Source organism: Podarcis erhardii, assembly GCF_964252035.2.
Source record: "Podarcis erhardii genome assembly, chromosome: 7".
Lineage (NCBI taxonomy): Eukaryota > Metazoa > Chordata > Lepidosauria > Squamata > Lacertidae > Podarcis > Podarcis erhardii.
Genome location: NC_138511.1, coordinates 48,913,082 through 48,940,319, shown reverse-complemented (window position 1 = coordinate 48,940,319; position 27,238 = coordinate 48,913,082). Strand labels below are relative to the sequence as shown.

Sequence of the window (27,238 nt, the reverse complement as noted above, 5' to 3'; positions counted from 1 at the left end):
CAGGTAGATAGCCATGTTGGTCTGAAGCAGTTGAAATAAAAATAAATAAAAAATTATCCAGTAGCACTTTATAGACCAACTAAATTTGTTCAGGTATAAGCTTTTGTGTGCATGCATCTGAAGAAGGTACCTGAAGAAGTGTGCGTGCACATGAAAGCTTATACCAGAACAAACTTAGTTGGCCTATAAGGTGCTACTGGACAATATTTATTTATTTATTTATTTATTTATTTATTTATTTATTTATTTATTTTTTAAATTCTCTTTAAATCTTTTAACTGTTTTAACTGTGTTTTTATGATTTTTTATATTTTTGTAAACTGCTTAGAGGTTTTACTACAGTCAATTTTTATATGAATTTTGTTAAACAATAAATAAAACTAAGTAAATTTGTCTGGTGTGAGCCGGTAGAAAAGCAGAAAGGTGTGGGGAGCAGCCCTTTTTAAAATTTGTAGATTTGTGTAAAGAATGCAAATCAGATGGTGACATGCTTTTCCAGTGGATCTGAGATTAGCATTCTGCTATTATGGGTTCAGAATAAAAGCAAGAAGAATTCATTTGGCAGTGTTATACATCAACAGTTTTTAATGCATTCTGTCACGTCACCGGCAGTCGTGGTTGCCACTCTCAATTATATCAGGACCCAAAATAGAACATGTGGAGGAATGAACTGCATTAGATGGTTCACTCAGTATATTTACAGACTGCAAATAAGGTTTTCTAAGAGGTTGAGATGTAATCAAGTCCCCTAAGGTGATTCAAACTCAATTTAACTTAGCTGTTAAGTTAACCTACAAATCTGTAAATGTATTCAGATAGTAGAAAGCAATCACATTCTTTCTTTGTGTCAGATGATCAAGAATTTATTTGGAAGACGCAAGAGAATTCAGATCTAGAGGAGGGTCTCTATATTCAGTTTATTCTTGTATTATTTTTACTCCCACATGATTGCTATGCTGAATCTGCATTTGAAATTGATTTCCTTGTAAAAAAACCCACCCACTTCACACTCTCTCTTGGCACTCTGGTGCACGACTATCCTATAAATTTTGGGTACCACCAGTTTCTCATTTTTTGCAGTCTTCAGTTCTACACATTTCCAATTCAGTTGGCAAGTGCTGTTTTTCTTTTTGTCATCATGAAAATTCATCAGCGCTGGAGTGCACATTTCTTCCGATAAACACATTTTGTGTGCAATTTTGCCTAGTGTACACATTTCTGCAAAACAATTCCCCTAATATAATGCATTTTTGTATGTCATTTTCACTGATATAGGCATCTATATACATACTTTACCTAGTAAATGCATTTTCATACACATTACCCGGCCAGAGAACCGCATTTCAAAATACAGAGAAGTTTAAATTATGAAAGATGGCTGTTTCACTTTGCATATTGTTTCAGAAAGTGTGAATTTGATAGCTTTGCCTTTTAATGTGAACTGAATTTCTCCCCTATCCTTATATAGCACTGGATTGCTATAGAAGGTTGGGATCCGCAAATGGGTATCACCCTGCCCTACCATGAACATTCCAGTAATGTTGCTAGAGTTTTTTAAAAAGGGCAGTGAAGGGGGGGCGAAGCAGAAAAGGGGGACAAGAAAAAGCACAAGTGCAAAAGAGGTCAGAGTTAAGAGTTGCAGTCCCACTCGCAGTGACCTCTCCCCTCAGAGCAAGGCCTAGTCTAAGAAGGTAAACAAACTGGACAAGGACAACATCCTGTGATTTTAAACTGGCCACAACTCTATTGATTCCAGATATAGGTAGAATTTGGCTTAGGCATTGGGTGCATATCCCTCCCAGCCTTCTGGTAGATGGCTGAGGCATGACAGGGTCGATCATGGGCTTAATGGGTCCATCACAAGATGCAGTTCTAAATTGATGGCCCTTCCACGCTGCTGAACGAAGGTCTATGGCCCATTTGTCACACACCTTGGCTTTTGGACAAAGACTTCCAACTAGACACCTCTGACAGAGTACCCCTGCGGTCACACTGTTCTGAAGTGGAGGTGGGGCACCACTTCACCCCCCCCATGAGATGTTAGACTAAGGTTTCCACCCCAGTGCCTAGAGATTCACCTCTGCTCTCCACCCCCGGTTTATGGCAACCAGGAGGCTATATTGGGGAAAGAGAGTGTGGTATATTCTACTCAAAAATGAGACTAATGTTTCTTTCTGAATGGACTGCTACGTTCCTGCATCTGACTCCTATCACTGATTTGTTCAGACTACAGTGGTACCTTGGTTTTCAAACATAATCCGTTCTGGTAGACCATCCAACTTCCAAAACATTTGAAAACAAAAGAAGTTACTGGGTTTTCAGCGTTCGAAAACCGAAACGTTTGACTTCTGAGACGTTTGAAAACCGAGGTACCACTGTGTGTGTGTGTGTGTGTGTGTGTGTGTGCGCGCGTACACACACACATGCAAAGAGAAAGTTCAGCTACTTGATCTAGCCCTAAGCAATGAACAGCTGAAATAAAGCTTTTCTTGTTATTTCTCTTAAATTTCATTTTGAGCAAACACAAACTGAAATTTCAACAAGGGCAGAAAGGGTTAGTGTGCAGGATCTAGTTGCAACATGGAGCTTTCGTTCAGATCTTTTCCTCTTTCTGACAAGGACTTTATGAGACTAGTCAGTTAATGAAGTAGTTGATGAAGTCATGGCTGTATCCTCCACCCTCACCCCATGTCCACTTACTTGAGGGCTGTTACATCCCTGCCAGCTTTGTAGCTAGAATTTATTCCAGCTATTTCAGTTACATTTTTATCCATAGAGTTCTCCTGTTATCTGAGATGGAGCAAAAGGTTACACATGAGAGAACTTTTTCAGTGGTTGCCCCCAGGCTCTGGAATATGTGAAGGTAAGGCAAGAACATTTCTGATCTTCTTCCTCTAGACACTGTTCACTTGCTTAGATAGGAGAAGTGGAAAGACAGTGATCACCAGGAGGAAGGAAAGCAGGATGGGGGTGTTCAGGGGTTAGCACTGGGGTCCCTGCTGAGTGTGGGCCTCAGCAGATGCACAGTGAGCCCTGACACCACCTCACTGGGATCTGGACTTCAGTAGATGTTCAATGAACGCCTGGTACTTGCTAGGAGCCACATTTCACTAATCTCACTCTTCAGTGGTTTGATAGACTGTTCACTATTATAAACTGGGTAACCAGGACAGGAAGGAGCTGCAGAAATGACTGCTGGAAGGTGCAAATGTGGATTGTTTGCAACAATCAAATCTTGGCACACATAGTTTTTGTATAGGCCCACAATAAGAAACAAATTCTAACTCTATTATCAGGTAAGCTGCTTTGGTAAATGGTGAATTTAATGCCAAACACCCACGAGGCACAAGAATAGCTGGATTAACAACTCTAGTGTCATGCTGTCAACTGCTGTTTATTTAAATTAAAATGTCACTACCCAGAAATAAATGAGGTAGCTACAAAGCTCCGGATTTCTGTCACTCAGCGTCTTCACAAGCTGGATAATAAAAACGATTCTGTTTCATTTGTGCTATATTGCTTCCTAGGAGATTAGGTTCCGTTACATCATTCAGCACAACTCCAAACTGAATGATGGACAAGGCAAGCACTGTGGATCCAGATTTCTAGGATAGGGTAGAGGAGTTGTTCAACATTTCTGTCCCTTATATGCCCAGGCCTCTTCTATTCTGCTTTCCACCTTGTTCCTGCCTTATTTCACCCTTTCTTAAACAGTTTTTCTAAGAAAATGTGAAATATTATGATCCCACAACTTGTATTTATACCAGAGAGATGGTGAACAAGTCTTTTCTAAAAAGGCTCCATTTCCCCTTTTAATCTAAATCCAGAACAATTGTGGCCATTTTTTTTTGGGGGGGGGAGGAGGGGTGGCAGATATGTCTGTTCATGTGACCTGCACAATGGGTAGATTTAATGCTTATAGCAGGTTAGTGGTTTCAAGCCTTGCCCCTGAGTTATATACCCATTCAGTCAGCCATGTAAATAGACTCTTCTTGTTCATAAACCATAGATGTTTAGGCTTGGCCATGCAGAAAGCACACAAACAATTCCTGATCATGTGCAGACAGCCTACATTCAGTCTCTGCATGTGTAAGATCTGCTTATGTCATTAAATGAACACATGGAGATTGGAGTGATGTTCAAGTCATCTTCATTCTCCTTCATTCTCAGTATGTTGACTGTGAGAACAGAGCTCATGTCACAGTAGCAGACAGCAAGAAATGTGCAACTAAATCATTCCTTGAGTGTAGAGCAGGAGAGATTATCAGGAGCACAAGCCTGACTCTGCCTAACTACCCTCCTCCACTTCCTGTCTAGGAATACCATAAACTCCCATTCCCTCTTACAGGTGTGGGGAACCTTTTTCAGCCCGAGGGCTGTATTCCATTGTGGAAAGCTTTGCAAAATCCACGTACTCTGGTGGACTAGACCAGAGGCAGAAACTGGTGGAGAAATTGGCCTATTGTTTACCTTTGTACACTAGACTATTTTCTAAGACATTTGCACACTTCTCCCTATGTGCCATCGAGACAAGCAAGAGACATTATCAGAGTTCAAGGACACATTCCAGCTAGACTCGTGATGTGAAGTAGGGCCCTGGAGGAATATGGCCTATAGAAAGTTCTGAGGGCCAGATAGAGAGGCGTGGGAGGCCACATTTGGGCCTGAGGTTCCTGTAGCTGCCCTATTGTCACATATGGTACCCTGATCACTGGCCATGTTGACCCTGGGAGAATGAGGCCAAAACATCTGGAGAGAGTTGTGTTGGCTACTCATGGTCTATACAGTACTAAGTGACTCGCTTGGTCTAAGTATAAGATACCTTCCTATTTTCAATTTCACACATAATCAGGGAAAATATTTAACTCACATTAACAGACAGGGAACAGGAAAGGTTTTGGGGGGGGCAGGGCAAACCCACTATACAGTGTGGACAACAGAGAAATATTTACTTTTCCGGTTTTTCCATTTTCACACAAATAGGCTTCATTCCCTGATGCAAGTTCGGGAGCGTTGTCATTTACATCGAGAACTTTGATAGCAACAGGCACTCGAGATATTTGACTGGGGTTTCCTAAGAGAAGAAAAACACAGTGTGGAAAAGAAGAAAAAAGAGAGGTAAGCACACTTCATTTCATACTAATGACATAAAGGACCCAAGGTAGACAGACAGTTCTGTGCTGAAAGCTTGCTGGGCCTTTTCTGCTTCCAATAATTGGGCTGCTTTATCCAATGGCCAAGGGGAAAAGATAAAGAAGAATGGGCAGCAGTTTCACAAAAGGGAGACAGCAAATAAATCCTTATTGCAAGCAGCGTTTGTTGGAGATTAGCTTGATGAAGACCTTATTGGACTAAATTGGTAGATTCTTTTTTCTGATGAAGTTTGCATTGTTTTATTGATAAAGGGCATTCTGCATGGGGGAAAGAGGCTGTAAACAACCAAGATTTATTTCGTTGCTTATCTTTGCCATTTTACTCTATTAGCCAGCCTGACTGCACATCTATTATTTCAGCTTGGCAAAAAAAAGGGGGGCATGGGGGAGAAAGACAATCCAACTCTAATCAGATTTTGTAAGAAAAGTGAAGAGTGGAATTGATGTAGGTAAAAGAAGAAAGAAGAGAGAGAGAGTACATTTTGATATTATGGAAGAACAGAAGTTCATTAATCTCATCTAGAAATGTTGTTTTGAATTGAAATATTTGTTCATTAAGGTTCTGTAAAGTCGAAATAAAAGCTTTGACCCCCATTAATAGCTATAATTTATCACATCTCTCTTTATAGCCCAATTGCTAGATATATTTACTCAGATGTATGTCTTAATTTTAGTCCATGGATGTATTCCCACATAAAATCTTGATCAGTTCATCCTAGTTTATACTTATTAACAGTAGTGGGGGACCTCTGATCCATGGGCTAATTAGGTTATTAAGCTATTGGAATGTGTTGTAGGTGGTAAGATTGACTATTTCTGTTACAGAAGGAGTAAAAAAAGACAGTTTGTGCCCACCATAACTACATGAGACATTGATTGGAATAAATGGGCAACAGCTTTGTTAACTTAGTAAGATCTGCAATGAGCAAAACCCAATTAGCAGCAAGCTAACAAACCCTCAATGCTGGTTCCTGACGTTCAGGCAAAAGCTAGGAAAATAAATATCCTGCTATCTATCTGGCATGGGTGATTCCATCATGGCTTTGAATGGCAGAAGGCAGGGTGGGTAACCTCCAGTCTACAAACTAATATTTGGGGCCATTTTCCCCAAGCCTTACCCACATGCCCATTAGCTGATGTGATTTGTGACACCATCTGATGGGCAAGAGCATGGGGCAATATCCTGCATTGGCTGTGTGTGCCTGTTCCCAGAAAGGAACAGCAGCACACAGCCAAAGCAGCAGGATTTCACCCTCTGCTTAGCAACTTATACATTCTGGAGAGGGCAACAGAATATGCTTGTTTTTAGCAGGTCAGGCTATTTGCCTGTTCAGCATTGTGCATTCTGATTATTAGATCCTGTAGACTGCAGGCTGAACCTTCTGTATGCAAATCATCTGTCTTGCCACTGAACTACAGTCCCTCATTCTAGAGCCCTCATTAGTTCTAATTTGATTAGTTCTAAGGACAGGATAGTGTAAGTACATGCTAGTGAGTCATTGTCTGCCTTTCCTTTCTTTTTAGGAATATTAGAAAGGTGCACCATGACAAAAAGTGAGAACTCTGTATACTTGGTCATCATAATATGCAATGTATCACATTGGTCGGCAAGATTTCATGCAATTAATTGCCTTCATTGATGCACCATGAATATGTTTAACATGGAACAATAATGTACTTCTTGCTGAGGGTGAGGAGGGGAATTAAGTTGTATGCAAACTGAGTATTCAAAACATTTCAAAAGCATTTTCTTTATCTAAAGTTGATAAAAAAATACATAAACAATGAATGCATTGGTTTCTTAGTGCCAAGTGTCACATTTAAACACTAAAGATTTCCTTTTATCTAAATTAACGGAATGATGGTGGTTCAAATTTTATAGACATTACAGAGGAATGTAATTAATTAGATAAGCTTCTGAAGAAATTATTCATGCCTCTTGTGACTGGCCCCAAAATGTTTGTCTTTCATCTGAAATACAAACATTAAACCTAAAGATATTATAATTAGAAACTTGATGAGAATTCACTTTAAGAATTAATTTGCTAAACACTAGAGAAGAACTTGCTGAGTATAGAAACCTCCAAAAGGGGATACCCCTAGATAGCTGCACACTGCATACAGCAATCATAATGGATTTATTTGTTTTTTCCATGAACTACAGGCTCTAAGAAATTCTAGGGATTGATGTTCTACAGCTCCAATGGGGAGTATGTGGTCCACTTGTGGGACTCCAGCTCCCATCAGCCCCAGTTAGAATGGCCAATGGCCAGAGATGAGAGGAGTTTTCACATCTGGAGGACCACAGGCATGGGCATAGCCCACGGGCATAGGGAGGTAGGCTTCATGTTAGGGGGAGCAGAACCTCAGTTAGTTAAGCATTTTTATTGACTTACTTGATCTAGGGGGGTAGCTGCCCCATCCCCTCCACACTGGCTATGCCCATGACCACAGGTTCCCCATCTTTGACCTACAGTCTGCAAAGTAGGTACATAGAGCATGTAAAATAGCATGTTGAGCCACTTCCAACCTAACCCAGTTGATTACATCACTCCATATTGTGGAGGGGGAATATCTTTAAAATGTTCCTTATTAAAAGCAGCTCACATGTAGTAAGTAAGCAGAGCAAGGAGAGCATTAGACTGAGCATTTCTCACAGGAAGCACTTGCAGTCTGATCCAGTAATGCTGAATTTAAGGGTTTGGTCTGAATCCTGATATGGCTTAAAACTAAGATAGCTGTACCCATGCAACTGAACAATTATAAGTGGTGCTATCCCTCAAAACATGAAATTTTATATGCAAACCCAATACTTCCAAATAAGCATGTTTAGAATTAGTAAATTGTAAAAGAGACCCACCAAAAGAAATCCATGTACTTATCACTTGCTGGATTAAGAACCACAGTCATAAATCAGACTCACACTGCACAGTGCTTTAAATCAGAAGACCATCCCACTGGATTTCGATACAATTTTTGTAAGCATTAAATCAGGGCCAGATTGTGATAAATAGGAACAGGTTTTCCAAAATGTTAAATGCACTGCTGATTTGGCTGCACGCTTCATTCCCCCTCCCCAAGCTTACAAAGTTCCAGTGTTAATATTTCCATTTGATACACATTTATCAAGATTGTATCTGATGGACCTAACAAGATAGCCTACCTGCACAGTAGCTTAATTTTATTCTGTACTGTTTTATGCTATTCTCCCTCCACCCACCAATCCTCAGTTCAATCTTTAATCTGCAAAAAACAGAGTGCACTAAGCAATACAGAAGTGACATGTACAACAACATTACCTAATTTCAAGTACAGGGATAAAGGGTAAGTTTTCTGTGGGTGGCACATTAACAGAGAAAAGCTAGAATTAGGGAAGCTTCTGAAATTCTTCTTTTCTAAAGTGGTTCTGAGAAAGTAGAAATTCCCCGTGCTTCATTTCCCGCCCCCCCCCAAAATAAATAAATTAGGGGATAGTTGCATGCACAATTTGCCCTTCAAAAAACTTTATGATTTCTCCTTCTCTGCATTATCAATGTATGCATAGTGTCAGGGGCTCAGGAGCAGAGGCACAGGGAAGAGAGGGAATGGAGAGTGAAGGGGAAGAATCTGAGGGCAGCGTGGGAGAAGATGACAGTGGCCCGAGAGATTCCATGAGCCTCTCCAGCGAATCAGAAGATTCCCAGAGGGGGGCGCCGATGGCCAGGGCAAGGGGGGTCCCAGGGGGGACGCACCAGAAGCAAGGGGCCAGCAGGGACTCCCAGAGCAGCGGCTGGATATCAGGACCAGTTTCCGCACCAGAGCGCAGTGGGGGGGGGGAAAGAATCCCAGGTATCAGGGACAGCGTCTCCTCCAGGAGGGAGAGAAGAGGAGGTAGGGCTGATTTCGCCTCCATCGGAGAGCGAGGGAACGGTCAAGAGGAAGGTTGCCGGCTGGGCGTGCGCGCCAAGTTCAAATGTACAGGCGAGCGGCACAGCAGGTAGCCCGGATAGGGAACCAGGTCCTAAAGCCCGCCGGAGGGAGGGGGAAGAATCAGGGGAGTCAGCGTCAGAAGAGTCCAGAAAGAGTGAAACCCCAGCGGGCAGGAGGGCCCAGAGGAGGAAGGAGCTAAGGAAGAGGTGGAGCAAGGCTAGAGTCTTAAACTGGTGTGGAAGGGGAGGAGATTCAGACGGAGCTTCGGCGGTCTAGAGCTTAAGACGTAGAGCTGCGCGCCAAGGCTTTGAAATGGAAACTGAACTTCAATAAAGACTTTTGTATATATGACAACGACCTGGCGTTGGTCCTCTGTGAGCTGGGACCTAGGGCAGTTCTGACACATAGGTATTGACAAAGAACTGCAGAAGAAAAGCAGAGGGGAGAGGATCATATTTACCACTATCTACATCATTACTTTTGTGTAGTGCTTTGCCAATGTGCAGGAATGTCTTTATATGATCATGCACAGGTACATTCAACTCATGTGCAGCTCTATGTGCAACTTCTACCACCTGTATTCTTAAGGCCCATGGAGAACAGTGGCCATAGTTTCCACCATAGTAACTTTATATTCATTGTGATTAATAGCCCAGAAACAGAAGACACATCACTTTCCGTAAGCAACTGAAACAAACTAGAATCATGACTCCTTCAGCTGAAAGCTAGCTATCAGGATTAAGGCAACACATGTTTTGCTTGGTTTCTCTTCAGAAGCTAATACCTACATTTTCCTGAATGCCAGCAGCCCACCCTCTTTGCTCAGCAACCAATTTGACTTATTGGTTAGAGTGTCAGATGAAAAGCTTTGGTTCAAGCCAATGCTCAGCCATGAGTCACTGGGTGACACTAACTGAGTCACCATCTCTCAGTCTAACCTTTCTCCCAGGATTGTTGTAAGATGGAAATGGAAGAAGGCTGCTATTTGTGCCATCCTAAACTCCTTGGAGAAAAGAGACAGCAAAAATTGAAATCCGTGAGCAGTGAAATCCTGTGCATGTTTATTCAGAAGCTCTATTGGGTTCATAGGACTGCAGCCAGTAAACAGAACACATAAACTCACATTTTAAACTGTGTTGTCATGGCTTTCATTCTCATTTCATTTCCAGGTTGGATAAAATTTAGAAGAATGGTATCACAGTGCTGAGACTGAGAATAGTATTTAAGGCCAGTGCATGTCGGAAGAGAGGACTAGGCACACTGCTTCCCATGATGAAAGACTTGTGATCAATTTCAAAGGACAACACTTGCAAATCTATAAGCAGCTGTACTCCAATGATATACAAGTCTGATTAAAGATGCTCAGGTTTTGTGCTGATTCACCTTCAGGGGTGATACACATCCTGCAAGGTCACTCACTCTGTGAGGGATTGATAGGCAATCTGGAACTACAGAGGCAAGGGTAAATTTTAATTCCCTGGGAGACACAACAAACAGTTGCTTCATAAAATGCAGCGTCAGCCCAAAACATTTTGCTGTCAGAGTTGTAGGACAAGATGGTGACCTACTCCCATTTCCATGTCCTGAAACAGTCTGAATCGGTACCTGAATCATATATGGGTGATGAAGAAGATTGGGGGTGGGGAATGATACCTGCCACAATTCATTATCAGACCTCTTATGATCACTTTGCCATTATGTGGTCTCTTCTGTATGATTCAGGAATCAGGCCTTCAATGTGGTGGCACCTACCCTTTTGACCTCCCTCCCACTGCATGTCATTCAGAGGACAGCAACATGAAAACAGGCATTTCCAGTGGTGGCTCCCAACTTGTGGAATGCTCTCTCCAGGGAGGCATGCCTTTTTATCTTGGCTTCTAGCCCTTAATTTGGCATTTGTGACCTCCTTTAGGAGGGCAGCTTCAGTATCTATAATGGATTTGAATTTGTTTTTGTATATGCAATTGGTTTCGCTTTTATATATGCAATTCTTGAATATATATTTTACTGCTGATGTTTTGATGGTTAAATCATTTTGATGTATTTCATAGGAATAAATTCTATGTATGTTTTCCAGAATGCCCTGGACAATGTGTCATTCCACAATCCTCCAGTCAGTAGCTGAAGCCCATAGCAGTATCTTTCCTTACTTGGGGGCTATTGTGATTAACCCAGGTAATAGCAAAAGCCTCCTAGCTATGAATCACAGTAGTTCTGTGGCCTCTGTTTTTGGCATCCTGGTATTCTAGATGATGCCAGAGTTCAGTTAGCCATGCTAGCAATGAGGCAGGAAATGCTTTAAAAGGCAAAACATGTGCTTTTAAAAATTATGGAGTATGGAAAAAATGTGAAATTCCAAAACAGTGAGATGCCCACCAGCCAAAATTCACAGAAAATGAAATGCATTTGCTGTTTTGCTTCCTCGTTGTAACAAACTATATTGTTTTTGCATGCCCTAAACAAGAGCACCACGTTCTATCTGACAGATGCTGTATAGTATGGACTTAGTCCCTGAAAATCAAGGTTCTGTCTTCATTTTATTTGGAACCAGGTATTGCCTGCAGCTCAGTGTTCAAATATCTGATTTATAAGATATAAGAATGCAGATGTCCATTTGGCAGCCCTTCTGCTAAAAAAAGGCAAAGGGGAAAAAAGCATTTTTTCCTGACCTCAGGCTCATAGGCATTTTGCCAATGCATCACAAAATAGTAACTCCTCTCTCTCTCTCTCTCTCTCTCTCTCTCTCTCTCTCTCTCTCTCTCTCGTGTGTGTGTGTGTGTGTGTGTGTGTGTGAGAGAGAGAGAGAGAGAGAGAGAGAGAGAGAGAGAGAGAGAGATTTTAGGAAATAGAAAATGCTTCAAACATATTAGCCCTGTTCAGGCATTCCTGAAAATAACAAATAATAATAAACCATCCAGTCCAGCCTCCTGCAATGCAGGAGTAAATACAGTTAGATAAACACAGTTAGAAGCCCTTTTCAGAACTACGCATTCATCCCTTGGCAGGGATACACTCTATATTATTATTATTTCTTAAAGCATTCTGATAAGCCGCAGGGGATTTCCAGTCCTTTGCCAGATCATTGCCCTTTAAATAAGTTATGACCCCTACCATCAAGCACGACAGTGTCAGACAATCCCACCTCTTCACTGTTGAAGAGGATGCAATGGCTAGGCCAGGTGAAGGGAAAGGCTATGACACCCCACCCCACTCACTCCTGCAGAGACTGTGTTAACTTACATAATGAGCTATGTGAAGGTCAAGTTAATAGAAAAAATAATGCGAACACCATGAAATAAATAGCTGGAATGTTTTTTTCCTTAACAAGAAAAAGGGGTATTAAGGATACAGTGAACAAAGGGATATCAAAAATTATATTTCGGATTACTTTTAAGTTATCTCTTTATTTCACCATTTAGCAATAAGCACACAATCCTGCTCTCCTCAACATAACACCTGCAGAATAAACAAACTCTTCCTTCTTACTTGACTGAGGGGAGAAATTATAGTTATCTTCAAATATCTAAAGTGCTGACACATGGAAGATGGAACAAGCTTGTTTCCTCCTGCTCAGGTGTGGGGGGTGGGGGGTGGGGGTAGTACTCAAACCAATGGCATCCAGTTACAAGAAAGGAGATTCTGATTAAGCATCAGGAATAACTTTCTTAGGGTAAGAGCTGTTCAAGAGTGGAACAGATTCCCTCAGAAGGTTGTAGACACTCCTTCCTTGAAGGTTTTTAAGCAGAGGTTGGATGGGTATCTATCATGGATGCTTTATTTGAGATTCCTGCATTGCAGAAGGTCACAGTAGATGACCCTCAGGGTCCCTTCTAACCCTACAGTTCTGTGATTATATATGTTTTATTGCTAGGTGGATAGAGAACACAACTGAAACTGCCAGAGACTCATGCTGGATATAAAAAGAATATTCTGGGTAAGAAGCTCTGAGACTTGGTACTGGAGATTTCATGGTGGTTTGTGAAAAATATGAGGCTCTGTGAAAGTCTGTGAGTGGAGTTGGATTATACTGCTGCCAGTAGATGGTGGTAATAGGGCCTTTCCTTGGTCTTGCTATGAAGATGGTGATAGGTGCAGTGGAAGTCTAGAAAACTGGCTGGAATAGCTAGGCCTCCAAGTGATGGTCCTTAACATGAAGGAAGGAGGCTTGGCCCTTACTCTCTTGTCAGAAGCTATCATTAGGCTCTTCCCTTAAGCCCTGCTGGGTCGGGCCATAAAGAGAATAGCTGCATTCCAGAATTGCCCAGCCCCGTTTCTCCACAGGAAGACATAGGAGTCCCAGACTTAAACCAGGCACCCCAAGAGTTATAGAGACCTATAGAGTAACACTGGACATGGTGGAAGCTGGCCTGTGAAGTAACAGACCAGAAACAAAACAATACTTGCAGCACACCAGATGTGAGCCAGTGGCTTCTGTGACCCTTTAGTCAGGCATGGGCCCACAGAAGATGTGAAACACCTCTTTTTTATGTGCTGCTTCCCCTGGGGTGCAGCACAAGCACATAAACAGATGATTTAGCATCATCTCCCCTCCCTCCATCACAGGAAATTCTTGTAGTAAAACTTGCTAAGACTTAAATGGCAGTCAATTATACAAAGTGCAAGTCGGGAGTGAATAAGCAAAACTTCCATAAGAATGCTAATGTTACTAGTAATTCTGTAGGGAACTGGAAAATAACACAGAAAAGTTAAAGCTATAAGTAAACTCTCTAGGACATTATAATATATTTCCCCATGGGGAATCTGTAGGATAATTTTGTTGTATGTCTTTTGTTTTAATGTGTTCCCATGTTATGCTTTTTAAAAACCACATGACTTACAATCTATACATAACTTTTTTTTTTCTTTTGAGAATGTATAACATGGCACTTCAGTGATTGTATTTATATTCTTGGTAAACCATAAAGAGGCTTTTTGGCTTGCTGACAAAAAAGCATAAAACGATCTCACTATCTTCATTTTAGACAATGCACTAGATATGAGGAATATTTGCCTGCCTGCCTGCCTGCCTGCCTGCCTGCCTCTCAATGTTTGTGTGCAACATGTCCTTGGATTTCTGTTGCTGGAAACCACTTCTGTGGCCATATGTAAAAGTTAGTAGTAACCTCATCAAAAGCTCGATTTTGGTATTATAAAACATGCAAGTTCTTTGGTTAGGAAGAACAGTGGTTGAGAGGGGATTGTTTGAGATGGGAAGGACTTTTTAAGTGTCAGCCTTATGTAACAAGTGCACCAGACTTTGCATACTGCAGAGTGTGTGTGTGTGGGGGGGAGCCTAACTGCTTCCATGATGTATAAATAGCCATAGTCTATCACAGTGACAGTTGAGACAAAATGGTGCAGGGATTATATACTCAGTACTGATGACAAAATTCACTTCCCTGTTGTTGTTGTTGTTTTGGGGGTGGGGATGGGCAATGACATGGAAACAGAATCAAAGTGTTCAGCCATTCAGAGAGAGGATAATGTGATGTCACATTCTGACTTGGCTTTGGTTATACTCAGTGACTCCTTCACATAACTAGATCTAATTTGTTCCAAAGCACTGCAATGCCTTTGCACTCATCTCTGCTTGCTGGGGCTACTTACTCCTAGGAAGAAAATATTGCTGTCAATGGCATCCATGCAACAGGCAATTGAGGAATAAACAGGCAGAGAACAAACACTGATAGTGATCAATCTGAGCAAGTGTTTTCTTTATGACGCGTAGGAGGTGGGGAGAATACTTCAGCACTTGCAGAACACTCCTGTTGCCTCCAAAGTGGATCAGGGCGAATATCACTGCTCAGTGGATTCAATGGACATCCGCATCCCATAATGTCATTGTGAAATGACAATGGTAAACTTTTCAATAAAGCTTCAATCTCATTTCTGAAAGTGCAGGACTAGTGTAGAAAATAGAAAAGCATTCTTTTATTTAAGCTGCAGTACTCAAAATCCACTTCATCTGGAAGAGTGCCATTAAAATCAATGAATTATACTTGAGTGGGTGGCTTGAGATATCAGCTGAACATTTTTGAAAATACTGGAAGTTTCTTTCTACCTATCCAATTAGTTTCTCTCAATTCTGGTTTCTCTGATGTCCCCTTTCCCTTCATGCATATATTTAAAAAAAAAGAAAGAAAGAAAGAAAGAAAGAAAGAAAGAAAGAAAGAAAGAAAGAAATGTATTTGGCTTTAGAAAGGGAAAGAGGGTGTGTGAGAGAAATTGAGAGAGTGGGGAATGCATCTGTCAACTTAGTCCCCCCCCCACCTTGCAATTCAAAAATGGATGAAGCGAGGAGAGTAAAAATGTAAGGCAGTTCAGCCATTCTATCCAAAGCCCTGCTAAACTCTAACAAGAAGGGTGGAAGTCAGAGAATTCACGCCACCCATTATTATTTCTTCTTCTTCTTCTTCTTCTTCTTCTTCTTCTTCTTCTTCTTCCTCTTCCTCTTCCACTTCCTCTTCCTCTTCCTCCTCCCCCCCCCCGGAAAAAAGGTGTCTCAGATCCCCCCACCCCGGTTTGGGAGTAGGGATATTTGATAACTCTGTTTGAAATGGGAACAGAAATTGCTGTGATGTACATGTTTGTTTGAGGTCGGGAATGGAAATCATGCAAACAAATGCAAGCAGGGGTTGTTGTCATTGGTTTTCTTAGTTCATAAATGTAACATAAAAAACTACGTCATTTTCTGCTTTGTTTTTTACATTTCCCTTCCACTGAAACTCACCAAAATTAGTTTCAGCCATAGCAGATAGCGAGACAAATAATGTAGGTTTTAGTGGAATTTGAACTGTTGTGAAATGGCAACAGCACCAATTGTGACAAAAGTAAGATGGAATCACTGTCTCCTTCCATCCCTCTTTAGGACCATGTCAAGGGAACAGGATGATTTGGATCCAATCCATTTCCTGGTACATTTACACGGGCCCGTAAGGCTTCAGCAGTGGCTGGGAGGAGGGTTTTGTCAGTATTGTACCCTAAGCTCAGGTTGCCCCATTTCCGTATTGGATTGCAAACTTCTGCATAAGCATTTGGATGTTTTTGATGCACATTTCTCCCAATATACACATTTTTAACATGGTTTTGCATAATATATGGGCTTTTACTTTGCAAGACTTTTCCCCCAATATATTGCATTTTTGTATCCTTTCAGGGTAGAATTGTTGGAAAACTGCATCACAAAATCTGGAGAAATTGTGTTTAAATTCACATATTGGTTCAGGAAATGTGAATTAGCAAGGTCCATATTAAAATGCAAACCAAGTATGCGACAGCTTTGAGGTTTGGCAAATTAGCATTCATTTTTGTGAGCAACCACCAACTTCCTCAGATACATTCAATGAACTGAAAATGATGCTGCTGAAAATCAAGCTGACATTATGAGTACCAAGGATAATATGATATTACTACAATATTAAATATTTCAAATACTGTGCTGTTTGTTCAAATAGATATCTTCCATAAGAAGCATCTCAGGAGACCCTAATACACAAGTGTGACAAAAAAGTTGACTTTCATTTGCCAAGGTCCTCTATCACATAGTCCTATAGTTTAGGCCACAAAAATATTAAGTCTTGTGATACAGTCTCTGTAAGTCCGTAATGTACTGAACAACCACCATGTCTCCGAGCTCAGATTTATACAAGATATTTTTTCATTTTCACTCATCTATTTATGGTACAGAAAACAGTACCAGTTCCTTTGTATAGAAAACTGATGGTCAATAGAAGAAAGCAAAGCACACTTTTCAATATATATTCTAAGAACAAAAGCACATCCCTTTTTTGATTTGGTCATTTGGCCAATGCCAGTTCCCTTTAGATTCTGACCCACTTTATGTTCTGACTTCATATTACCCCTGGCTCACAATAGACTCTTTCCTTTGAATGAATCTAGATACAGCATAAAATAAGAAAGAAAGGGATCAAATCACAGGCCCTGTAATTTTCATTCTGCTTTTTCTTCTTCTGATTTAATAACATAATTTCTCTCCTACACCTCTAGTGGTCTCCCCCCCACCCCAGAACAGTCTTGGAAGCAAGGTCAAAGTCTTCTTGTGTGAAGTGATTTTGAAATCAGTCTGGTACTTCGAACTGGAGTAGGAAAATAGGAAAATAAATCAACTGGGAAAAAGTGTGTGCTTGTTCAATTGCCAGGGTTCTAACATGTTCTATGCTACAACATGAAATAAGACAATATGGGAAGAGATGAGAATGGAATCAATTTGATTTCAGCTCAGCAATTCTATCTACTAAAAGCCTTTTCAGGTGTTGGAATCAAAGGTTCACAACACAGAAGCTTTGTGCCAACGCACAGTATAACCTTTGTCTATATGTGGTAGTGAAGAGTAAGCATCCCACAACAGCATATACAGAGGCCTATATGAATACAGTGGTACCTCGGGTTAAGTGCTTAATTCGTTCCAGAGGTCCGTTCTTAACCTGAAACTGTTCTTAACCTGAAGCACCACTTTAGCCCTTGCAGCGCCTGGCTGACACTGCCGATGGGCCCTGAGCCCCTCAGCAACATCCAAAGGCACTGATCTGCTAGGTGCTGGGGTGGATTGCACCCTGCACCTTTCAGAGTCAGGCCCAAGCTGCCACCGGGCCCAGAACTAGCAGCAGCAAGAAGCAGCTCCAGCTCACCCAGCCCTACCCATTGCCACCTCACCACCACACTTACCTTACCTGGGGGTTCTGGATTGCAGGCTCTACTAGTCAAACAGGAGCCTCAGTGATCACCCTCTTCTGCCAGAAACAAACCAGGACTGCTCCAAGAAAATGCATGTAGCAAAAAGGAGCGTTAGGCCCTGGTGGGCCACCCCCTTACCCGCTTGTGATTGGCCAAGACGATAAAAGAAGAAAGTTTTTTTCCCTTCACTTCTCACTTCCCTCTGTGGCCCCCTAGCCTCGTGCTGTGGCCCCTGTTTACGCATTTTTCACTTGTGGCCCCCTTGGAATATCCTGGGGTCCCCCCAGTTGGGAAACACTGATTTACACCATCATTATTTTTCTTTGGAAGTCCACAGATGATAATGACTTTTAAAAACATTGTGTTGATGTTTCCTTTACACTGACTTGAATGCAAGTTACGGTATGTAAATAGCTACACAAGTTACATACTTCTGTAGACAGTGAGATACATAATTTCACAGAAGCCAAACTACTGTAAGCCAAACAGAAACAGCTTTGAGTCTGACAAACAGACATCAGAGCTCAGTCTGTAGAGTATGAGGCTCTTAATTTTAGAGTCATGGGTTGGAGCCCCACATTGGGCAAAGGGATTCCTGCATTGCAGAGGATTGGACTAGATGACCCCTCTGGTCCCTTCCAACTCTACAATTCTATTATTCTTTTAATAGAAACTGCTGCCTTTTTATATTCCTGTGCATTGGTCTCTTCCAAACAATCTAGTTCTAAAGAATGCCCATTATTACACAATTGCTAAATAATTGCACCCATGGAGGTGGGAATAGTATTTGAATCCATGTCAATTGAAAGTGAAAAACCTCCTATTATCTCAAGGACCGAACTAGCAGCAACAGAAGCATCTTAAATGATTTAGATCATTAGGAGGCATTTTTTAAGACCTCAAATCCTATTTTCCTTGAATTTTAACAGTTGTTTAATTGTGGCAAGTGCGACTTCGTTGTCCAGCTTCACAATAGCTGCTCTCCAAACTTTCCAATAATTAAAACACTTGATAAATATTCAGTGATAATTTGTTGAGATTGCCATTTATCAATTTTAATGATTATGTTTCTCACATGTTCAGCAGGGACAATTTGTTCTACAGAAGAAATTTACTTCTCAGAAGCATAAATCACAATTAAAAATAATAACATCACCTCTCTACTGCAGATCCATGCAGCACAATCTCCAAAGCTTTTCAAAAGGGGGAAAAAATCCTTTTCAGCTAAACAAAGTTTTCTCCCTGATGCACTATGCATTCCAGTCTTTGTTTCAACGCAAATGTCATATAATTATGCTGGAAATATGGAACGTTTAACCAGCAGGAACTCGAATACATGGCACCATTTGGTATCATTATTTTCACAGTCACTCCATAAAGAACAGCCTTTCCATGGTGATAAATACTGTAGTATTCACATGATGCCTACTGATTGGGATCATATTCAAAAGACTTAAGTTCTATTATAGTTTTTTAAACCTTTTCTGTTGCATCTGATGCCTGCTACTTAGAGTGTAATTCCACTGGGATTGCCAATATTCTCTGGGTCCCATTTCCCTGGAGGAAGTGAGATCTGAAGTAAGCTGTAACAGAAAGGACTTCATGTGCAAAAACGAGTTTTCCTCCCCTTCCTTCACATTTTGCAATGACTCTAAATATGTCACACAACAGCATTAGTGAAAAAGCAGTGACACCCTGTGAGCAGCAATTTATGAGAGGTAGCACTTTAATCCAATCTGTTAATTGTGTTCTTTTGCTCTTCCACAAAACAGTCTGTTTTCAATGGGGACTGTACAAGAGAAATTCCTGGTGGATTGTGGCCTACTTCCTAAGGATGAAGAGGATATTGGTTAGCTCTTAATTCTGGAGCAAACCTAAACACACACACACACACACACACACACACACACACACACACACCACTGTCTTGGACCCCATGCACAAACTGGAATGTAGATCTATGAATGAAGTTGCAAGTCAGTGAACTGATCTGTGCATTGGTCCATACTGGACTTATGACATAGCCCTAGGGTTGTCTCTTTAGCATTTTACAGTTGCTTAGAACACCTAATACCTGTTTTATGGCAATGTGGTAAAAACAACAACCCAGTTTTGAAATGCTCCCAGGAAGTTATGAACATAATAACACACAGTCACTTCTTGGTAGGAATGTTGGGGAATTCTGCCGAAAAAAGAAACAGGAGTGGAAATTTCTGGTATCACTTATTTGTCCCATGTTTGTAACAGCAACCAACCAAGCAAATGTGATTTTAGTTTAGGGTAGCTCAGTCAGTAGAGCATGAGGCTCTTAATCTCAGGGTTGTGGGTTTGAGCCCCACACTGGACAAGAGATTCCTGCATTACAGGGGGTTGGACTAGATTACCCTCATAGTCCATTCCAACAGTACAGTTCAATTATTCTATGAATACATTCTGTGTCCCCACCCATTACATTGTGTTTCCTTTACATTGAAAGGAATGCAATAACAACATAACCCACACAACTAATTAAATAATGTAGGCTATGAGATTTCACCACAGTGGACATTGAAATGAATGGTGTAGTTTTTGGTGGGATATGAAGTGCAGGGGAAGGGAAACAGTGGCATGTACAATGACACGGTGGAATGGAAAATAATGCTTTCTTACATCTTTACTTCGTGGGGATTTGTACAGAGAAAAAGATGGCTGCCCCCACCCCCTGTACCAACCCTCCTCCCATACATTGTCCCTAGTAGCTTTACTGTATGGAAAAAAAGATGGTTGCCCCCATGGGTAGATTCATAAGAGCATGCAAAGAAGCCCACTGTATCAAATTAATGCTCCACCTAGTCCTTACCCTGTTTCCCACAAGGACCAACCTGATGCCTCTTGAAAGCCCACAAGCAAGACATCAAAGCCATTGTCCCCTCTCCTTGCTGTCCTCCAGCAACTAGTATTCGGTGACATAGTGCCTCTGGGGCTGGAGGTTTCATATAGCCATCATAACTAGAAGCCATAAACAGACAGATCTTCCATGAATTTATCTAATGACCTTTTAAAGCCATCAAAACCAGTGGTCATCACCATAAATTCCATGATTCCATAAATTCCCTGCTGAATGGACATGGCTTCATCCTCCCTTTGAAAAGCCATTTAACACATTAAATTGCAGCAAAGGCAGGATTTTCACCAAGTGCCAAATATTCAATCAGCTTTGGCTAACCTTGAGACTCTCTGATGTATGTCCTTGCATGACATTCCTCTTTGCATTGGCCACATTGGCATGTTACATGTATTTGTCAAGGGTAAGCTGGCCATGGAGATATAGGCATGTAATAAAACCCATGTGTGAGTATCCTATACTTTATTAGAAAAGGAGCTTGTGAAGGTGGGATGCAACCTATCCTCCCTCCTCAGCTTTTCCTTGCTGTGCTTGGTTGCTTCAAGCACTTTTCTCCCTAGCCTAGTTCACTTCTGATATAAGAGCCAGGCAGGGAGCAGGGGCACCATTACCAGCAGACTACTCAGCATACATCTAGAACCAATAGAGCCCAGGGGGCTGCTAAACAACTGTTGGAAGAGGTGGGCCCAAGGCAACAAGCCCTGGTGCACTATAAAGCCTATACCTGAAGCTGCAGCTGTCATTGGGTTATTTAGTTTTAATTCTTCAGTTTTAATTCTAAAACTTTCCCAGAGTGCCCACTTGCTGCTCTAGTGCTTACCTTGGCATATGAGTAGCTGAGTTCACTGGCTCTTTCATTTCAGTCCTCTTCTGCACACTCCTTTTTGTGTAAATCAATGCCCTCCATCTGCATCCACATCTGTTTACCTGACTGTACCTCAGTGATGCCTTATTCTCACACTACCATACATGGAGCCTGAGACTACAGGTAGATGTGAATTTTGTTTCAGTTCATATTGTAACGTGAGCCAACCCTACTCACACTTCCTGAAAAGATACACTCAATGAAACACAGCTGTCCTTCAAAAGTCACACTTCAAAGAATTTTGGGGTGCATTTTTCCAACTAAACCAGGGGGACATATCAGAGGGAAGTGTGCATAAATATCCATACATTAGTGAAAATAGCATACAAAGAGACATTCTACCAAGAAAAAAAATGCATGCTGACAAATGTTTAAAGAACAAACTCAAACCAAAGTGGATATGTGATAAACTGGACTTTATTGAATATCAAAAAGAATAAAAAAATGACACATTTGTCTGTATCTTTCTGAGATCTTTTTCAGGTCCCAACATAATCTAAAGTGGGTGGTGACCTGATTGCCCTTTTTTCAGTTGTGGCACCCAGTATTTATAGTTCCCTCCCCAGAGAGGTTCACCTGGCACCAACTTTGGTATAATATACTTCATTCTCACAGGGATTTTAGGTACACTGGTATTTATTTTCCTACTGCCATGGGTTTAAATTTTTGTGTCCTTTTTTAAGCATTATCTGCTTTTGCTAATGGTATGTTAAATGCTATGATTGCTGTTTTAAATAGCTGCTTTTCATTATTTAGTCACTCTTGAAAATCCCTTTAGAGCTGGAGAGCAGGGTATAAATGGCCTTGACCCAGAAAACCTGAAGGAGAGTCTCCACCCCCATTGTTTAGCCTGGACACTGAGGTCTAGCTCCGAGGGCCTTCTGGCAGTTCCCTCACTGTGAGAAGTGAAGTTGCAGGGAGGGCCTTCTTGGTAGTGGCACCCACCCTGTGGAACAGCCTCCCATCAGATGTCAAGGAAATAAACAACTATCTGACTTTTAGAAGACATCTAAAGGCAGCCCTGTTTGGTGAAGTTTTTAATGTTTTATTGTGTTTTTAATATTCTGTTGGGAGCCACCCAGAGTGGCTGGAGAAACCCAGTCAGATGGGCGGGGTAAAAATAGATGTCAATGAGAAAGGCCATACAGATGACAACCCAGCGACATCTATTTGTGTACTTACAGTCACAGATTACAATTTTAGGATTGTTTTAAGGGTGGGTATAAGTAAAAGAACATATGAAATTATGCTTACATTTTTGAGATATAGCAGGACTGTAACATACGCTTCAAAATATGACAATACTGATTCTATTTCCCTGCAAGATTTGGCCTTAGAGAAATGTGGTTTGTTCACAGTACACTCAACACAAAAGTACAGATGTTTGCACCATGCTGAGAGGCCTTGTAAGGTGACGGTTGTTCGAACTGGTATTTCCCTAATGTCTAGAAGGGTTCCATGGTTCATTTTTCTTTTGTTCTCCAAAGGTCATGATTCTTCCAATAGAAAATGAGCCTTCTCATAAAATTCTAGCCCACAGCTTCCAAACCAAGGCTGCATTAGCCACAAGATTCCCCAATTCTTGTTCCCCTCTTGGCTGCTCTTTCTATTTCTAATGACACAACTAACTCACTTGTTAAAGTAAAAATAATCATTAAATAAATGCATGTCGTTTGGAAATGGAGAAGGAGTGGGAGATCTGTCTGCAACTATTAAACCATATGCCAAGCTGTCTTTTTTTCACCTGTATTTTAGCATTTGATGGCAAAACTCATTTGTATCTCAAGGCTTGATTATATGTTGAAGCTTTATCCATGGAGATGCAAACTGTCAAAAGCAGTGTTCTGAACCCATTCTTAATTTGCAAACAAGGATCTAGAAAATGTTGGGAGAAAATGGACAGTGAGGGGCATTGGGGGGTGTTTTCCAAGAGAGAAGGAGATCGTTGGGCCTCTCTTCTGTGTATCTGCAGTGCAATTTGTAGGGTACGCCTAAGTTGCTAAGGTGGTACTGGCTGGTACCCATTGAGACTTGTGGGGTGGATCCAGGGTGCCAAAACAGTAGGGGAAGCTAGAGCCAATGACAATAAGAGCCAACCAATTATAGTTTTGTCCTCATCCCCTTCCTTGCTGAGTTCTACAAGGGCAACATTGAGACTAAGGAGGAAGCGGAACATTTCCTGGGAATGGTTGTAAATAGGAAAGCAGGCAGGTGGTGGCTGGCTGATAGCATACAGAGGTTGGTGGTGAAATGTCCCATATGCCTTAATGAACCAGCCTCCACTGTGCTTAGGGTTTGAGAAGTATAACAGACTTGAATACTATCTAAGAGTGAACAAGGAGGTAGTTCAGATGCCAGAGCATGCCAGAAATATATTTGTAGTGCCCCATACTTGTCCCTTTCTATAGCAACATGGCTTGCTTAGGCCTTTGTTGCTGTCCTTGTTGCAATGCAACTTATAGTATTTGGAGAATGAATCTCTATAGTAGGTGGAAAAATTGGAAGAACTACATTCTTCCACGCAACATGGCCAGAAGGCAGTTGGAGGGTTTTCCAGGTAGCAATGCTTCAGGCATTTATTTATTTTTACAGCCTTGCCTCATCAAAAGCATTTTGGAGGCAGCTTGCAAATAATAATAAACTCCAACAACATGAAAACAGAAAGAGCAAAATAAAAAGCAAAACAGATCCCAGCAACCACAGAGTAAAATATGGTACAGTACATAAACAAAGCCCAACTTGGTGGGTAGGTATTTGTGTGTGTGGGGGGGGGAGCTTTCAAAACTAGCAGCCAATAAAACAACATCCTAAGATAAAATGCCTGAAGGATTCAGTTCATTTTTTCCTGGCACCTAAGGCTCTTAACAGTGGGCTTCAGAGCCACGGTTCTAAAAGCGGCATTCTGAAGATGAGACACTATCACAAAAACACATAGGAGGAGAAGGGGAAAGTAAACAAAGATACAATGCTGTGGAACTTAAATTGCTTGCAGCTTCATCTGTAGAAAGTTGAAACCCAAAAACATCTGGAGGGTCACAGGTTCTCCATCATTGGACTAGATGAACCCAACCAAGGTTATGTTTAAGGATGGGACTGGTGGGGAACTCATACATGACCCATGTTGCACTGAAGCAGCAGAGGAGGGGAGGGTGTTTTAAATCTCTCCTAACTACATTTACTCAAGAATTCCATAGGACAGCAAGTATGATGTCTGAAATTTTACCAGGGCACCATCCCCCCAGCCCTCCAGTGAGGGTCATTCTAGCAAAATGGTTCCCCCAGTGCCTAGCAATACTTTGATCCCCAGCCACTTGACTTTAGCAGGTGGGTGAAGCCAGAGAAAGGTTTCCTCAGATTATCTCTGGGTATGGACTCTCACATGGGAGTCATCATCAATCCTTGAGGTGCCCTGGTCCCAGGCTATATGCAATGGATGGGGAACCTGAGACCATCCAGATGTTACTAGACTCCCACTTCCATCATCCCAGAACCCTGGCCATGCTGATTGGGGATGATGGGAGCTGAGGTTCAACATCTGAAGGGCTTCATGTTTCCCACCCCCATTGTATGGAGAAAGAGGAATTCACTAAAGTTTTGCAGTCATTCACAAGAGCCTTCTCCATGTACTCGAAGCACTGGGACTGGTTACAGTTCCTTTGAAACACCCTAGAGTGTTTCATAGTATGTGCAAGGAGGAGAGATTCATCCTGGTAAAGGCACGATAGAATTCCCCTTTGCAAGGTTGTGAACTGGATTTATCTACAGCAGATGCTACAAAGAGAATGCTAATAAAATCTATGGCCTTGTTCTAGGCACGTAGCTGTGTACAGTCTTATTTTGGCAGTCTGCCGGCAAGGAAAAACTGCTAGTGTTTCCCAGAGGGTTACAGAAAGAGAGGAGGGATGGGGACTCATCTTCATTGCAGAAAACAAATTACAGTTTCAGGAAATGTCATAAAGATGGCACATATTATTGGGGGCAACATATAGACACTAATGGCTGAATGTGCTTACTGATGACTAGTCATACACTTTCCTTAGTCCATAGCGAGGATGAATTTGCAAAACAATGTGGAAAATTTCTGTACTTCTAGAAGTAATAGCACATTTTCTGCACACCCCCATATCTCACTGTTGTTTTCCAGAAGCATAGTACCTCTGATAAGTCATAAAATCATAGAGCTGTACAGTGGGAAGGGATTCCAAGGGTCATCTAGTCCAACCCCCTGTAATGGAGGAATCAGAGCTAAAGACTCCCTGACAGATGGCCATTCATCTATTTAAAAATATCTACCACCTTCCAAGGGAGTCCATTCCTTTGTCACACTTTGTCTTTGCTAATTTCTAAAGCTATTTGTAGCTCTTTGAAATCATGCCCCTTGTTTTCACTCACTTAAAAAAATAATCCTATTATTTATTTATGCCAGCTTCCCTCAGACCCACCCCTCAAAAAATAATTCTTATAACGTTTTCCTTGAAAGAACTCAGAAAGAGTATATCTAACCCTGGCCATCATCTGTACAATTTTCTCATAAGAACAAAATCTCTGTTCCCTGAGAAAATCCATATGTCTTATGGTTTTGTGGTCGATCCAAAACTTAAAGGGCCCCAGAATCTTTTTCAGGTCAAAATCTTTTTCAAGCAAAATGCTTTTAAGGAGGATTTCTCTGGAGAAACAAACTGTCCTACTCTATCCTAGGTTTTTAATAGCATAATATCACAGCATTATTGTTGCGTGTTGGTTTTTGTGTCCTTTTCATTTAGTTTTAATCCATAAGGTGTGTGGTTTGCTCAAACCATTTTCAACCTTATTTACTTTTATTTTTAAATCCATTGCTTATTTTGGATCACTTATGCTACATAAAAATATAGTTTAATATTGGAGGTGGGCATTCAACCCTTTTCTACAGCATCTGCCTGATTTTGTTCACAACTCTTGGCATCTTCCACTGCCAGACAAATTTAGAAATATCCTACTGTGATTTTTCAAGCTCAGCCAGAAGGCAATGTTTTCACACACACACACACACACACACACACACACACACAACCTTATCATCTTAATGGTGGATGTCAGGGTTTCTGGGAGAAGTGAGGAGATGGCAGAGGAGACGGAAAGCGAGTGGGAGGAGGGAGAGAGAGACGAGGAAGAAGATGACGGAATTCGAAGGGAATCTATGAGCCTAAGCAGTGAGTCAGAGGATTCCCAAAAGGGAGCTAGCATGATCAGGCGAAAAGCAGGAGAAGAGAGAAGCTGTGAAAAGTCAGGGAAGGAGGGGAGAAAGCCCAGTGAAGCACAGACGCTGTCAGAGGGGTCTCAGCCGGAACGGAGTAAAGGGGGTGGAGTTGTCAGCCTCTCGGAGGGAGGAGGAACAGGAGAAAACAGAGAGAGGGGGTTGGAGCAAGGTGTTCAGCCGGAAAGGGTAGAGAGTGGAACAGGGGGCAGTATAGAGGACGAAGGAAAGGTCAAAAGCAACGTACGCGCGCCAAGTTCAAACATAGAGGCGCGCGGAAGTGGGGAAAGCTCAGAGGAGGAGCCCGGCCCCAAAGCCAGAAGGAGGGGGCAGGAGGCGGCAGAGGATTCAGCCTCAGGCGAATCCCGGAAAGAGAGAACCCAGGGGGGCAGAAAGACCCTGCGGAAAAGAAAGGAGAGGAAGAGGTGGTCTAGAGCCAGGCTATTAAGTTGGTGTGGAGGAGGGGAGGAGTCAGAGGGGGACTTCGGCGGTCTAACGTA

The 27,238-nt window shown here is 41.7% G+C and overlaps 1 protein-coding gene across 5 annotated transcripts in view; it reads right to left on the bottom strand.

The window, feature by feature from the left end:
* Positions 1 to 27,238, bottom strand: part of CDH8 (cadherin 8) — a 234,424-nt gene that overhangs the window by 30,147 nt on the left and 177,039 nt on the right. For all 5 annotated transcript variants that reach the window (XM_081871927.1, XM_081871929.1, XM_081871928.1 and 2 more), the window contains one exon: positions 4,953 to 5,074. In XM_081871927.1, coding sequence (XP_081728053.1) covers positions 4,953 to 5,074 — 122 coding nt within the window. The remainder of the gene's footprint in view (positions 1 to 4,952; positions 5,075 to 27,238) is intronic.